Here is a 16,788-nt window from a genome sequence, read left to right on the forward strand (position 1 = left end):
TGTAAATCCCGCCCACTGGCTGCCCAACTGGCTCCTTCCCCCAGCGACAAGGACTGCTACTGTCTCTGGATTAGAAATTTCTTCACAGACAAAAACTGAGGCCATAACAAGGTTAAGAGGCACGTGTAGTAAGCGAATGAGAATTTTACAAGTCAGTATCTCAGGCAGAAAACGCACCCGGGGTTCCCCACGCCGCCGCCACAGACTGAGGCCAGAGCCCCTAAGGGCACGCGCGAGGTCACGGGCCCGGGCAACTGCGCTGGACGCCCGCCGCCGCGGAAGGGTTAACGCCCCGGGCCCCGCCCACTCCCGCCTCTTCCGGGCACAGGGGGCGGGGTTTACGTCACTTCCTGGAGACTGGCTGAATCCGGAAGTGATCCCTGAGGACCCAGTTGCGGCCGAGGACCCCGGCGGCAGGGCCAGGTTCGGGACCATGAGCTGGTGAGTGAGGCCCGGGCGGCAGAGCGCCTTGCCCGCGCCCACCTGAGTCCCCTCGCCCGCGCTGCCCGCCCTGCCCGCACGGACCCTCCGCCCTTGGTCCTTCGAGGGCCCTTGCACCGGTGCTTTCCCGGAGGCTCCGTCTCTCGGCAGGACTCGCCGGGAGATGGGGCAGGGGAATCCTCTTGGCCTGGGATCCCGCGTCTGTTTCCTGACTCCTTCTGTTACATGGAACCTGTCCCGTCTTCTCCCAGCTGCTTGGAGTGAGAAAGTTTCCTGTTTCCTCCTCTTGTAAATATTCGTTGAGGTGGAGTAAAATGCCTTCTTTCTCCCCTGTGGACATCTCTCCACGGCTCCCGTAGCCCCAGAGCTGTAGTCCTCACTCTGGGAGCCCAGTTCACTGATCAAAAACCCACTCGCTTTCACTTAACAGTCTTCAAAAGACAGAACTTGCTTCCCTTTTGGAAGGGTCCAGAATTGAAAAGCCACACCCACACTCCGAGTGTGGGACTGAACTCGTTTTAATCATTTACAGGGCCGTTACCCACTCACTGTTTTCTCTTGAACATAGACATAGGTAAGCTTAAACACTGTGGGAGCTAGCAGGCCATGAGACAAGACGGTAAGGCGTCTCAGAGTAGTAGAGTCACAGCTCCAGGGTTGGAAGGTATGTTGTTATATGATGCCCATAATAGATGAAGGTTCATAGTAGAGACTTCTTATATATAATGGTTGATTTGTTTTGTAAGACTCGGTTTGCCCAAAGGGCCTTACCTTCAGGCCCAAGGACCTGCGTATCCACAACCCCAAACCTCCGGGGGTCCAGCTATCATTTGCTTATATGAATACAATGACCTCCAGAGATGTACAAGATGGATCAAACCTCTTGGAATCCAAGGTCCGTTAGCATAGGGAACGTGTTTGCCACTCTTCCTCATAGTCTAGCCTGTTTCTTTACACAAAGTAAATGTACGATAACTGGTCATAAATGAATGAAGATAGTCGAATATCCTTCAGGAAGGCTCTCGCAGGCTCACATTTGACCATCAGTGGAAACTACGCTCTGGCCACAAGCAACGAATGTCAGCCAGTGTTAAGGACAGTTCTCTAATGTAAAATGTAGACCATTTCTGTCCCCTCCTCCCTCCTGCTTCTTAGAGAAAGATTGATGGACAAATGTCACACAGTTGGTGCCAGCACGTGAGGAAGCCAGGAGCAGTGCCCTAATAAGCCCCGGCAGGAGCTGCTCCTTTCCCCTCCATCTTCGCTCCAGGAGGCCGATAGGGGGCTAGAGCCTTAAAAAGCTAACTTTCCCATCTTGTTATAACCTAGTTAGTGATGAGCAAAGTGGCAATCCTTCAATTCCCTTTCCTAGAGGAATTACTTCCTTAAAGTGTCAGCCTGGGTCCCCCGACCTTGTGATATAGATGTCCTCTTGCCAGCCGCATCTGGGATCTTTGGAGTTCTCTTGCTTAATTTTTCAGGGTAAAAACCAGGAAGTACAAATGCGTTGTATTGCTTAGATTGGCATTTACAATTTTAAAAAATCAATCTTTTCTTCACAAAGCGGGAGAAGAACAGAGCAGAGCCCAGGGTAAAAGAATCTCTTGGTGATCTGAAGCATGCTGTTTCCACCTGTCTGGAGGAAGGCTTTTTTTCTGAAAAAGTAATAGCCTGTTTCCTAAGGCCTGTCAGGTTGCAGAGAATTGAAATTGACAACTGCCTGTTCAGCAAAAGCTGAGATTTTTATCCTGCAGAATTAACTTACTAGTACATGTGCACTTGGCACCTCCTTGGAGTGAGGGTCAGAACCAAAAGGGTGGCTTTGTCCCTCAAAGCTGAGATTCCTTTTTCTTCTTCTTTAGAGGGCCTCTACGTCATCTCTTACGTGGACCCTGACCCTGTCTCCCTGAGAGGGGAACAGCACCGGCGCCTGGGCACACAATCACACTCAGTTCCTGGCTCAATGGCTGGCAAAGGGAGCGGGGCTGGGTCCTTCTGATTCACTCCTGGAGTGGTTTTCCTGCTCCCAGAATGAATCCATCCATTCATCCGAGACTGGAATTCTCAGTGGGGGAAGAGACCAGAGTGACGTAGGGCCATCATAGGAGGCCGATGCCCAAGGTCAAGTTCACCAAGCACATGGGGTATGCCAGCCATCATTGAATAAGGCCTAGGGGCATGCAGCCCATGGTCCCCAGAGGGTAACCATTGTTCTGGGCTAGGCTGGGCTTTCAAAATGTCACAGTGAGAAATGTCCAGTATTGATGCCCTTTGCACACTGTGGACTTTGCATGAAGAGTGAGAGGTCTTTGTTCCCTGCTTCCTCTGTGCATGCAGCCCACCCACCCCCTGTTTGTTTAGTGGGTACCTGCTGCCTTCCTGTACCATCTACCCATCCATTCATCCACCGACCACCCACGTGTCTTCTTGCCAAGTGGTCCAGTGGTGTGCCCTGCTAGGAAGAAGGCGTTTGATGTTCACATCTCAGGTCACTGATTCACTGTTTGGGCCTAAGTCAAGTGCTTCCTTCTCCTCTCCTGCTTGTCTCCCCCTCTCTCTTCTTGTGGCTGTGTCATTATTATTGTATGGAGGGAGAGTTCAGTAGAATTAAGAATATAATTTGCTTTTTCAATCTGGCTTAGCTGTCTCTAGGGATTGTAGCCTTCCCTGGAACCACACACCTTGATGCTCTTAGGCTTAAGTGACAAGGAAAAAGGAGTCCTGTAGGAAATCTTCCTCTATTAGGGGTCCAGAAGTTTGACTCAGGACGAAGGAAATTAGGGTCCGTGCAGAGAAATGTGGCTGGGAGCTCGAGGGGTGAGTTCAGGTTCTGGTTCCCTCCTTCACAGGGTGGCCTGGGCAGGCGTTCAGCCTTCCTCTGTCTTGTTTTCGCCACTGTGACATGCAGTGGATAATCCCGGCTGACGCTGTGCCACCCAAGCCTGTTGTGAAAAAAATGGAGACTATGATCGTTTTCTGACTCTTCTGGGCTCTTCTACCTCTCTGTGCCCCCTTAAATATTGATACTCCTTGGAATCCATCCGCCCCCACCCCACCCCCATGTTCTCACCCCGTATGCCCTCCCCATCATCTTCAGGATAAAGGCCTGACTCGGCATGGCTTATAAGGCCCTCCTGGACCTGGCTGTCCATCTTTCCTCCTGTGGCTAAGCTTTTCCTGGCCTCTGGTGCCTCTGCCCCTCTATATGCACTGTTCTTCTGCCTGAAATGCCCTTCACTCCTGCCTCGTCCGCCAGGCCGACGTATACTCATCCTTCCGGAGTCGGGGAGGCTTCACCTCTTCTGAGGGTCTTCCCTGAACAGCCCCCCACACCCTGCCAAGCTGACTTGGGTGCCCCTCCTCTGACCCTCATTAGCATCTGTACTTGATTTGTTGGTTTACTTGTCAGTGACCCCACCAGTCTGTGCATGATCGAGAAAGGCACTGTGTCTTGGTCATCACTGTATCCCTAGCAGTGTCCCCAGCCGTCGGTACCTGTTTATTGGATGTATGAGTGAGCACTATTTTTCCATTTCCTGACTTGCCTTAGCTCAGGAAAACTTTTCAGATAAAAACGTGCAGAACCTATAGGCCGCTTCCTGAAATGAAGAGCCTCTAAGAGTGCTGTCCTTAAGTCGATGAGGGAAGAAGTGGCTTCAGAGCCCCTCAGAGACTGAGTGTTCTCTCCCCTCTGTCCCTGTCCCCACACTGCCCTCTTCCATGCTTGCATAGAACTGTAGTACCTCCACAGCCTTCCAAGGACCACAGATGTGTTCCTCTCCCTCACAGACCGCGTGAGGGCGGGATCTACTACTTCTTCACCTTTGTGTGTGTCTACTGTTTGCACGTAGTAGGTACCTAATCGGCAAGTGTCAAATGAAAGGAATGGACTCTGAAGAAAGGGAGGTTACCTGCTGGGTCAGACCGAACCACCCATTCTGTTTCACACATGTTCTCAGTGGAGTCTCTTTTCCCTCTAGTGTGACCCTTGCCATCGTACATTTGTACAGTGCTTTTAACTTTTCAAATTACTTTCCCCTCCATTATCTGATTTCGTCCTCACGTGTACCCTCGGAAGTATGCAGTGAATTCACTCACGGAGTACCTAGCAGAGCCAGAACTAAAATCTGCATCTCCTGAGTATTCTCTGTGCTTGAACAGAAACGTTAGAAAAATGGCAGACCAGGGGCACCTGGCTGGGAAGTGGGAAGAGCACGTGACTCTTGATCTCGGGGTCCTGAGTTGGGTGTAGAGATGAAAAAAAAAAAAAAAACAATGGAAGACCATTCCCAAGCTGATTTGGCCCCAAAGGAAGGTATTGGGCTTTGCCAGCACGTGTGAACACTGCCGGGGTGGTAGTGAATTACAAGAAGCTGCCAGTTTTCACACTTAACGCAGTAGAGGAAATCCCGTGTCGTGCACACGTCCGGGTGTTCTGGAACATCTCAGCTTCTTACTCTGGGGCCTCTCTGCCTCGAGCAGCCTTCCCACTCACTTCTTTGGACAGGCCAGACTCTCCCCAAGTCTTTTCCTCTTCTTTGGAGAGCAGGGTGGTGCCCAGAAGACGGACCCTTTGAGGAGCCTGTGTGATTCTCTAGTTGACGTTGCTTTGGGCACCGGTGTAAAACATCTCACTCTTGTTTCAGCTGTTCGTAATGAGAGGGGAAGGGACTTTTTCCACTTTTGGAAAGAGCCACGTATCCTGAATCCCACAGCTTCTTCCTCAAAGGTGTTTTCTTCCGTGTTGTACTCTTTATGTACATGTGTTGGGGTAGCTTCAGGGTTGGCAGGTAAGCTATTAGAGCTGCTTCCCCAAACCCATTATTTCCATGGTTAACCCATTTAAATAGGGCCCAGTATGACATGTTGCACACAGGTCGTGCTCAATGACTATTTGTGGATTTAATACTCAGTGAACATTTCTACTGTACAAGGGCCTGTGCCACATGTTGGGGGACATTCCAAAGGCTGTAGGAACCGATGCCTGTCTTCAGCCAGCATATGGAAAGCTCCCGGGATTCATAGGAATGACAGCCAATCCCTAAATGTCGGTGTGGCATCGTCAAGAAAAATTTCAACCGGAGGATGTGATTTGAGCTGAACCCTGAGTAGCGAGTATGCAGTGCTGCAGTGGGCAGTGAGAGAGAAGGGTGGCGTGGAAAAGCTGTGTGGAGACGGGATGCATCAAGAGTATTCGAGGTGGTCCGCCAGGACACCGGCTTTGGGTTTAGCGAAGAGGGCTTTGGGGAGAGGCTGCGTGGATGACGGGGGGCACCAGAGTCGGGGCCACGTTGTCGGTGCTTGCGGTGCGTCGCTGAGCGCCGAAACTGAGCTTAGGCTTTTGAAAATGGAAGGGTTTTGAGCATGGAAGTGGCAGGGGGAAATGAGTGATTTCATCGGATTAATTTGGCAGTGGTCTGTACGAGGGCTCAGAAAAAAGGAAGAATGGAGCCAGGGGGGCTAACTTGGACAGTGGCTTCCTAAATTTTTTGACCACAACTTGCAGTCAGAAACACCTTTGATATTGTAGCACACCTACATTTATACTTCAGATAAAAGCTTCACGTGGTATATGTGTGATGCACACTAGTATTTTATGTTCTATTTCATGTTTAAAAGAATGGTGTACTTCCGTTGATCTCATGACTAATTTTGATAGGTTTACAGCGGGATAACGTGTAGCAGCTTACGTGATTGATGCGGGACCCCAGTTAGAAAAACACTGATCTAGGAGTTTATTACAGGGGCTCAGACTGTAAGCCAACATCTGTGACTCCAGCCAGCTGAGGATAGTGTTTGGTTTATTTGGTTGTTTTCCGTGGGTTATAAGAAGAAATGTAGAAGGGGCAACTATAAAGAACCCCAGCCATGTGCTTTATAAGAACGTAATCCATAGAAGGGAAAACTGTCAATCACTTTATAGAAAAGAAAACCCCAGTGGACAAAAGCCTATACCAAGATGTTGGTTTATTAGTAATCAGGGAAAAGCAGATTAAACCAACGAGATGCCATCATACAGCCACCCAACTGGCAACAGTTTTAAAGTCTGGCAACACCAAGTATCTAAGGAGGAGGAGCAGTGGGAACGCGCGCCCACTGGCATCCGGGGTGCAGGGTGGTGTAGAGAATGGTGGTGTAAATTGATACTGGAGATTTCTACGGTACCTGTGGCAGTTGGAAACGTTCGCACCCCCTCACCCAGAGAAACTCCCGCAGGGGAGCGGGGTTGCTTCATTGTCTGTAGATGTCCAGCCTCTACAGTGTGGTATCTTTACATAATGAAACGGGTAGTCATTAAAATGAATGAAGTGGAGCTATGTATATCAACAGGGACAAATCTCAGAAGCATAATGCTGGACATAAAAAGTTAGTTTCAAAGTGATACATTCAGTATTGTACTATTTACATACAGTTCAGGCCTACGAAACAATACTGTGTTGTGCTTATGGATTTAAACGTATGTAATGCAAGTCTGGAAAGAATACATACTAAACGCAGGGCCGTGGTTCCCTGCCAGGGTGAGGAGGAGCGGGAGGAGGGGACGGAATTGGGCTGGAGCACGGGGCGGGGGGCTTCAGCAGTGTCGTGAGGGGCTACGTCTTCATGTCAGAGCCCGATAATGCTGGGTGAACATATGGGTAGTTCTTCTCTAGCATTTTCTGAGTGTTTACAATAATTGATAATAGTTTCTCTTAACTTTTGTCATGCCTGGCCTGACAGGCATCACGGCTAGGGCCGACCTCACTGTTCACAGCAAGAGAATCATTGCCCTCCCCCGGCCAGTAGGTGAGGATGACCTGAGGAGGGAGGCCTAGAAGTGAGTTTCCACCTCAGCCCTCCTCCTTCTCCGTCCTGCTTTCAGACCTTCAGCAGAGAAGGGAAAAGGTCGAGTGAAAGCTCTTTGTATAATTCCTGGTTGGTTAGAGACAGAAGTGAAAATGAGATTAGAGATAGTGCCTCAGAAGCTAAACAGCTGGTCTGGTGTTTCTCAGAGTCTGTCGGCGTCTGAGCCACGGCTCACGCATCCGAATGGCAAGCAGGTATTGGAGGCTTCTCTCGGCTTGTTGAGTAAGCAGGGTAAGCCTTTCACCTCAGAAGGCCTTCTGTGTTCCTTTTATAAAATGGGGAAACCCGTTTTCTAAGGAGCTACAGAGCAAACAAACAAACAGACTCCCTCCCTGAATTGCCTGCCTTCCTCCCGTTTCTTGACCTTTAGACCTCCATCAGCCTCCAGACTTCTGTCACAAATCCTTTTACTACTTGGGAGGAAGTCCCCGTTCATTGTAGGCAAATGCACTCACTTGGGCCTGGCAGTGATGCGCTCTCCTACGGGACTGCTGCTTGCCCCCAAAGCAGAAAAAATCATTTCAGGTTTCCTAACCATACTTACCTCTGTGTAACCGTGTGCGAGCCACCCACTCGGGGCTCAGTTTGTTCATCATCATCGAAATAGCACCCACCACCATCTTCACTGCACATACTGATAGGCTGCTGACTCTATGTCAGGAACTTTTTTAGGAACTAAACTCATTTGGCCCTCCCAGCGACCCTACATGATACGTATATTATTGTCCGATTCTGTAGGCAAGGAAGCTGCGAGACAGGAAGGTGAGCTAAGTTGTCCAAAGCCCCACAGCTGGCAGTTGGCAGAGGGAAGAATTAAAAGCCAAGCAGTCCGGCTCCCAAGTCTGTCCCCCGAGTCTGTCCCCCGACTCAGTGCGCCTCCTCTAGTGAGGAATACAGGAGTGGACCACTTGCTTTAAATGAACTGTTGTCTCTGAAGCACCTAGCACCAAGCAGCACTAGGAGATGCTCAATACATGGTCACTTGAATTGGAGGATTTCTAAGATCTCACGTTCTGTGAGATCTCCCTGAACATTCTGTGATTCATTCTGTGTCAGCTTCTCAGAGGTCAGCCTGGGGAGCAGTGGGGAAGGAGGGATCACAGCTGAGCTGGGGGATTGTTCTAGTCCAAGTGACAAATCAGCCAAGTCACAGAGTCATGCCTTTTATTTTTAAACACGCACATACCTCTTCGGACTGGTGGCGAGTCAGGGTAGTATTGTGTGTGCTCTGGTTTTAGATCTGGCTAATTTAGGGGAAGGCCTGACGGGGGCAGGGGCAGGTGGAGAGGCTGTGGTCAGAGGTGCTGGAAATGGCCATTTTACAGCTCAGTCCATTTCCTCTTCTGATGGGGTCTCTCCTGCCCTTGCTCGGGCTGAACTCTCCGTGGCCGGGTGGCACTGTGGCCAGCTGGCCCTGCAGAGAGGATGACCTCCCGCAAGCAGCTGCTTTGCCAGAGCCAGCCGCCTCTCCATAAGCCCTGCCCTGGCCCCAGCCCTCTGTTTCCCCTCCAAGTGTCAAGGTGGTGGTAGCCGTGGTGGGGCCTCAGACCAGGGAAGGCAACGACCCAAGGATAGGGTAACAGAAGGATGGGGGGAGGAGGGGCTTGTCCTTCCAGCCTGCAGAAGCTGCTGCCTTTCGCCCACCTTCCTGCTCTTGCCGAGACAGTGACTCAGGCCCAGACCACTCCCCGGGGAGCCAGGATTTCAGCCACTATCAACTGCCGCCTACTCTTTGCTCAGCCCTCCCTTCGTTCTCACCTCCCTCACCTCCTCCCTCCCCCCAAAACTGTGATCCCTCAGAAAGATGTGGGGTGGGGTAGACTGAATCATTTCAGGGTTCTTTCCACCCCCAAGCCAGGCCTAGGCTCATTCACATTCAGTAGAAACGATTTCCAGAGGCCAAGGTGAAGACCAGGGAGGAATGTGTAGGTTTGGGCTTCTTTCCACTCTTCTTTGTCATGGAAGCAGAGGACTCTCCAAAGAAGGCGGGGCTCGAGGGATCTTCTGGGGTGACCAGGGGATCCCCACCCAACTGCCATCTGGGCCTGCCTCTTGTCTCTGCCTCTGCAGTAGAGGGGCTGGGGAAACAAAAGATTGAGAAACCTAGCAAATTGAAAATGCAGAAGAGCTGTTTTTGTAAATAGACATTACACAAGAGCAGGAGTTTTTTGGAAAGGTTTTACTGAGACAGACAGAATTAGCCAACTGGCATCATGCTGCTAATAGAGATATTTACTGTTTGAAAAAGTGTATTTGTAGCTTTGGAGAACATCCTGTTGACTTTTCTTTATTATGAAAGTGAATTTTTCCCCCCTTTCCCTCTGTACACATAGAACTTTTTTTCTTTTTTGAGGTGGGGCACGTTGGGGGTTGGAGAAGGGTAGGCTTGAGAGAATTGTTTTCTCCGTTTTGTTGCTGAGACCAAAATATCCCTTCTCCTGCCCTCTGGTGCTCATATTTACGGATTGGCAAGTAGAACCAATTAAGGAATCCTAGTCCGGAGGCCGGGAGCTCTGAGCCCTCTTGGTTTCTTCCAGAGCGGAGAGATTCTGTGGGGAGCAAGCCCTGTCTTCTCTCCGGACCTCTGCTTACCTGCCCGATGCCAAGGGAAGAACCCCGGGGAAAGCGTGAGGAGGAGAGGGACCAAGGTCCTGAGGCCCAGTGAGCCTCTCTGTGTCCCGGAGGACTGCCGGCCTCAGCCACCACCCCCACTGGACCAGGGCGCCTCTGCTCTCGGAGATGCTGTGATGCTGTTGGACTTGCCGCGTGCGCCTTCCAGAGCAGCCGTTTCTCCCGAGGAGGTCCCTGCGACCCAGCAGGGTTCTAGAACCACAGGGAGGTAGTGCCGAGAAGAGGCAGAAGAGCTGCTTCAAGTGTAGTCCTTCTGCCCTGTCTTCTCGCTCTCCCCTGGCCACCTTTCACCGCTTTGGTGGCAGAGAATCTGTTCTTCTCTCAGGGTACCTGCCCCAGTTTTCAGGCTATTTCTCCGGCAGAGGGGAGCATATCTGCCATTTGGCAGCCTTGGAATAAACCCAGGAGACTCTTCTCCTGTCATATTTCCTCTTAAGCTCTTTAATTTATTAGTTTTGGGGGACGCCAGGGTGCTCAGTCGGTTAAGTGACTGATTCTTGATTTCGGCTCAGGTCATGATCTCAGGGTCATGAGATCGAGCCCCGAGTTGGGCTCCGAGCTCAGCAGGAAGTCTGCTGGAGATTTTCCCTCTCCCTCTGCCCCTCTGCCCCTGCTCGTGGGCACTCTCTCTCAAATAAATAAATCTTTAAAAATAAAATAAGTTTTCCCTCAACCCGTATTCTGATACCATGTCCAGCTAGGCTTTACTGCCAATGCCAAGGGGCAGCTCTGTTTTCACGGTCTGCACCCAGTGTACTTTCCCCTGACCCCAGCTGCTGCTGGTGGCTGGGGAGACCCTTTTTAGCTTTGGTTTAGTCGGGTAAGAATTGGGAGGCCAAAGACAGTGATCTTACTTTTCTTTGTTGTTTATAAAGCCTTATCTGAGAGTAACTTCTTTCAGGAAACTTAAATGAGAGTATGGTGTTATATAGGGTCCTTGAGGCAACATACTGATTTACTCCTTTATTTAACCACTTATCCAGTGCTTACTGTGTGCATCAAACTGGACTATAAGCTCCCTGGGATCGTAGAATGAGTCAGTCTTGTTCATCCTGATAGCCCTAGAACCTAGAGTCGTTCTAGGTATAAAGGAGGCCCTCAATAAATATTTACTGAATATTCATTCAATGAAAGTTTGAAAATAGCACTGTACCTAATACAGTACTTACAGAAATTGCAAAGAAGCATAACCTTCAGTCCCTGCACTGGAGGGCTTATGTGTCATAATCAGAAAGTAAGATGTATACACAGCAAAGTTGGTTAGCCTGACCCTTTACCAAGCAGAGTGTAACAGTGAATCATAGCACTGGGTCTCGGAGAGCAGACTGGTCATCTAAATGCATGCTGGAGAAGGCTCTGTGATAGAACTCAAAAATCCAGTGTTTGTATCTTGTAGGAAACTAGGAACAAAAAGATACTTCCTTACTAATTGGAGGCTTTCTGGCTGAAACCAGTAGCCTTTTTCATATTTAATGGTGAAAGATCAGCCCCGAAGCATTCTTAGTAAAGTCAGAAACATTTTTCTACAATTTCTGGCCAATGCTATAACACAAGAAGTAGATACAAAATATTGGGAAAGAAAAGGGAAGTTTTGTCATTATTTTCAAGTGATATGACTGTCTATTTGGAAAACCTAATTCTTTTTTTCTTGCTGAATTTCTCAGGCTATATAGGTTAAGCATGTAGGTGTGGTGACTGGTTTCAGGGTAAATATTTAATACCCAAGAGCTTTCCTGTGTACCAGGACGATAAAATGAAAAAGAGAATTCCATTTGCAGTGTAACCAAGTGGAATTGGTTCCATGTGTAGGGCTAAAAATTTCATATGTAAGTGTTACTTTGGGATCTTGATATTCAACAAAATAAAAGTAGAGGACCTACTCATAAGACTAAAGCACATTATAAAAAGACTTGAGTGAACGGAAAGAAATATTATGGCCCTGAATGAGCAAACCTAATATTTGTAAAAATGTAGGATCTTCAAAAGTTAATCTATAAATGTAATGCATTTTCAGTAATAAGTATCCTGATTTTGGGGGGCAGGGGGGCACACAGCATATGACTTTGAAGTTTATCCTAAATATTAAGAAAAATTAAAATAGCCAATTACCTGAAATGAAATGTAATGAGAAGGGATCTGTTTGGGTAGATATTAAGAACTGTTACAAACCTAAATAATTAAATCTGTGTTATTGGCAAAAGAGTAGACAGGTCTGTGGTATGGAATAGAAGTATTTCACACTAATGAAATGATTTCTCAAAGATAGTTTGTTGTTTAAATTATGTTAAGACAACTGGCTAACCATACACTCAAACTCTAAATGGAGTAATGATTTAAGTATAAAAAATAAACCACTAAAATTCATATGGAAATTCAAGGGACACAGATAGCCAAAATAATCGTGGCAAAGTTGGAGGGCTCAACACTTATCAATCTCAAAACTTACAACAAAGGTCTAGTAATTAGGACATTGTGGTACTAGCATAAAGATAAACATGTAGATCAATGGAATCAAATCAAGAGTACTGAAATAAGACTTTATATTTATGGTCAGTTGATTTATTTTTTTATATATATAAGGGTGCCAGGACAGTACAACAGGGAAGGAATAGTCTTTTCGACAGTGCCAGGATAATTGGATATCCACATGGGAAAGAATGAAGTAGGACCCCTTACCTCACACCATACACAAAAATTAACTCAGCATGGATCAAGTCCTAAATGTAAAAGCTAAAACTATAAATCCTAAGAAGAAAACATAGGGGTGAGTCTTCATGACCTTGAATTTGGCAAAGAATTCTTAGACGTGATACCAAAAAGCACAAACAACAAAAGAAAAAATAGAGTAAACCTCTTCAAAACCTAAAACTTTTGTGCTTCAAAGGACACCATTAAAAGAGTGGAAAAAAACAATTCACAAATGAGAGAAAATATTTGCAAATCATATATCCGATTAGGAATTTGTACCCAGAATAGACCAAGAACTCTTACAACTCAACAATAAAAAAAGACAACCCATTTTTAAAACAGGCAAAGGATTTGAATAAATATTTCTCCAAAGAAGACATACAAATGACTGATAAGCACATGAAAAGATGTTCAACATCATTAGTCATTAGAGACATGTCAACCAAACCATGATGCAATAATCCTCATACCTACTGGAATGGCTAAAATAAAAAAGACAATGACAAGTGTTGGTGAGGATGTGGAGAAATTGGAACCCTCATGCACTGCTGGTGATTGTAAAATGGCACAGCCACTTTGGAAAAGTCTTGCAGCTCCTCTGAAGTGTAAGCATAGACATAACCACCATATGGCCCAGCAGTTTCACTCCTAGGTATATACCCAAGAGAAATGAAAACGTATGTCCACACACAAACATGTGCACAAATGTTCATAGCAGCAACATTCCTAATGGCCAAAAAGTAGAAACAACCCAAGTGTCCCTCTCCCAGTGAGTGAATGGATAAATGGAAAGTGGGTGTGTGGATAAAGACGGTATATCCCTGCAATCGAATATTATTCTGTGATAAAAGAGGAATGAAGTCCTGATATATGCCACAACGTGGATGATCCTTGAAAACATTTTGCTAAGTGAAAGAAGCCAACACAAAAGGCTACTTATATAATTCCTTTTATAGGAAACGTCCATACTAGGTAAATCCATAGACATAGTAGCTTAATGGTTTGCCAGGGGGCTGGAGGGAGGGGAGAAATGGGGGGTGATTGCTAATAGATAATGGGGTTTCTTTTGGGGTGATGAAAGTGTTCTGAACTTAGACTGTGGTGATGGTTACACAACTTTCTGAATGTACTAAAAACAACCAAATTGTACACTGGATGAATGTTATGGTATGTGAATTATATCTCAATAAAGCTGTTATTTAAAACTTAATAAATCAGCTTCCAAGTAAAGATGACAGGTTGAATACATACGTCTAATTTATCTCCCTCACAGATCCCACAAAAAGCACAGTAAAGTGATTTTGTTTTTAAGGCACAGATCTACGGATTCAGGGAGAATAGAGACATCAACCACATTTGGGAATTGGGATGCAGTTACTTGCAGTAACTGTCTAAGTTCCAAGAAAGCCAGATCCTAATCTGGCATTTAGGAAAACCAAGAGCCATCTCAACTTACATTATGGAATCCTCAAAAGTTCAGGAATTGATGGCAGTAGGGACTTCTAGAAATGGGGTGAAGCCAAGCACTCCGATTAGAAGGACTGGTTGAAAGCTGTTTCTGAGTAAGTTTAGAGCCCTGCCATCTCCTCCCCAACTCGTGTCCCTGGGAGACTGTCCCTGCCTCACCCTAGCAAAAGAATGAAGGGGCCCCACCCTTTGGAGAGTATGAGACAGGGAGTTCCTATACTAGGTACACAAAGGTGGATTTACTGTGTGAAAACTATTTAATAAAGTTTAAGCTTCAGGGCCCCTGGCTTGCATGGACCTTGTCCAAGGCCCTGAAAGGAACCCTAGCTGTGTGTTCACATGATCCTGTGTTTTTGTAAACATCAAAAATGTATTTATACTGCACTCAGTTAAGAAAACCTCTGCCTTCACTTCCTCCTTTTTCTGCTCTATACTACCCCTCATGTCAGGCAGCTTTGGAGTAGCAAAGGCCTTTTTTGGGATGCTACTGGAGGATTGAATTGGGAGTATGCTGTTTTAGCTGCAATTTGAGGACATTTTTTGAAAACTTTGATAAAACCACAAGAAATTGCAGATTCCTGAGTGGCAAATATACAAAGGGTACCTTTTTTGGTCCTCTTTAAATGTACTTAAAAACTAAGGGAAAGGGGTGCCTGGCTGGCTCAGTCAGTAGAACATGCAACTTGATCTCGGGGTTGTGAGTTCAAACCCCACGTTGGGCATAGAGCCTACTTAAAAAAAAAAAAAAGATTGTACGCCTTGAACTTTCACAATGTTCTATGTATCCATTGTATCTCAATAAAGCTGGAAAACATTTTTTAAAGGAAGAAAAAAAAGCTAAGGGGAGAATTCGGTCAAAAATAACAGAACACAAAAAAGTGACAAAGGTGAGCAATTAAATCAATAGGTATTCTGAAATCAAAGTACAACAAAACATTTTCAAATTGTACTAAAAGCTAATAATTCATTACGAGAACGAGATCAGTTTTAAATAGGAGCGATGGTTGTTTGATAATCTAGTTAATAAAGAGGAGGAGCAATTCATATGAACACATTGATAAAACATTTAAATTTCTTAATGCAAAAGATAATGAAGATGACAAAACTCATGATGTGCCCTCCTCCAGGGACATCAGTGACAAGCCGGTTACCCCCATTAATTCAGAGAGCGGCTAAGATTAGTCATCATACAAGAAAACCTGAAATGTGTCCTGAAATCTTACAGTTTATTTCTGAAAGAAACATGAGGTTTTCCTAAATTTTACAAAAGTCCTAAAATTTGTAGTATATTTATATATTACTGGTAAGCTACAAAAAAGCTTTTCTAAACTGTCAGTAATAGAAAACAGATTTCAGTCAACCATACTAAAGGAAAGGCTGAATTACCTTTCTTTTCTCTCTAAGAAAATGATGTTACCCACTCTGTGTCACATGAAGAGGCAATCATAGACTACACAGCCAAAAAATGAATACAGAGGTGTGTCAGATGATTAATAAAAATATTAGGTTATTCTTGATTTTCTGATGTTTGTGTTATTTGTCAGCTTTTATAACTTGTAATTTGTTATGTTCTTTTCTCTGTCTAAAACACTTTCATGCCTATTTTTATATTTGGGGTTTTTAAAAAAATTTTTTTAAGATTTTATTTTTAAGTAATCTCTACACCCAATGTGGGGCTCGAACTCACAACCCCAAGATCTAGAGTCACCTGCTCCACCGCCCGAGCCAGCCAGGCGCCCTATCCTGTGTTTATATTTGTAAACTTGCATTCTTTTTCTTTAAAAGGGCATGCAAAATCATAAGCTCCAGGCCCACAAAACTCAGATCCACTGTAAGTCCAGTTGAGGGCAGGACTGCCAGCCTCAAGGCAGGAGGATGAAGTGAAGGAATGCGTGGGGACTGCTGAGACAACCCTTCCACTCCCCTGTGGCACGTGCAGGACACACATACACGTACACGTGTACACGTGACCTACTCACTGAGCTCAAAGAACACTCCCGTGACGACACAGCAGAAGAATTTTCTCTGCCCAGAGAATTAAAGACTAGATACTGATGTCAGGGGCTCCCCACAAAACTGCTCAGCCAGGCCACTCTATACAGTAGACAGACCTCATCAGAGCACTCACGGCTTCTAATCAGCTGTTTTGTCTCCTGTCACGCATGTGAGCAGACACCCAAGAATTACCACACCCCGAGGGGAGTGTTGAGTATTTTTGAAAAATGGAGACAAAAGCAGAAAGACAACTTGAGGGGAAACTGAGACTCCAGGAAGAAGAAATGTTTTCTAAAGCTATCATTAAGGTCTTTAGAGAGAGAAGGCATCCATGAAGTAAAAAACAGGATACCATAAAAAATAAAAATAAATTAAAAAAAAAAAAAAAAAACCAGGACAGCCTGAAAATTAAAAAGAGCTCTCGGAAATTAAAAATATGATAGAAATGGGGGCGCCTGGCTGCCTCAGTCTGGAGAGCGTGCAACTCTTGATCTCAGGGTCATGAGTTCAAGCCCCACGTTGGGTGTAGAGATTACTTACATAAATGAATAAATAAAAACTTTTAGGGGCACCTGGGTGGCTCAGTCATTAGGCGTCTGCCTTCGGCTCAGGTCATGATCCCAGGGTCCTGGGATAGAGCCCCGCATCGGGCTCCCTGCTCCGCGGTAGGCCTGCTTCTCCCTCTCCCACTCCTCCTGCTTGTGTTCCCTCTCTCACTGT

At 46.3% G+C, this 16,788-nt stretch overlaps 1 protein-coding gene across 2 annotated transcripts in view; it reads left to right on the forward strand.

The window, feature by feature from the left end:
• Positions 1–325: 325 nt before the first annotated feature.
• BIN3 (bridging integrator 3) overlaps positions 326–16,788 on the forward strand; it is a 53,398-nt gene continuing 36,935 nt past the window's right edge. Inside the window, exon 1 of one of the 2 annotated variants that reach the window (XM_036075133.2) lies at positions 326–441. In XM_036075133.2, the coding sequence (XP_035931026.1) occupies positions 434–441 (8 nt within the window). In that variant the 5' untranslated portion in view covers positions 326–433. The remainder of the gene's footprint in view (positions 442–16,788) is intronic. The other variant, XM_036075135.2, reaches the window with a different exon arrangement.

Source organism: Halichoerus grypus, chromosome 3, assembly GCF_964656455.1.
Source record: "Halichoerus grypus chromosome 3, mHalGry1.hap1.1, whole genome shotgun sequence".
Taxonomy (NCBI): Eukaryota; Metazoa; Chordata; class Mammalia; order Carnivora; family Phocidae; genus Halichoerus; species Halichoerus grypus.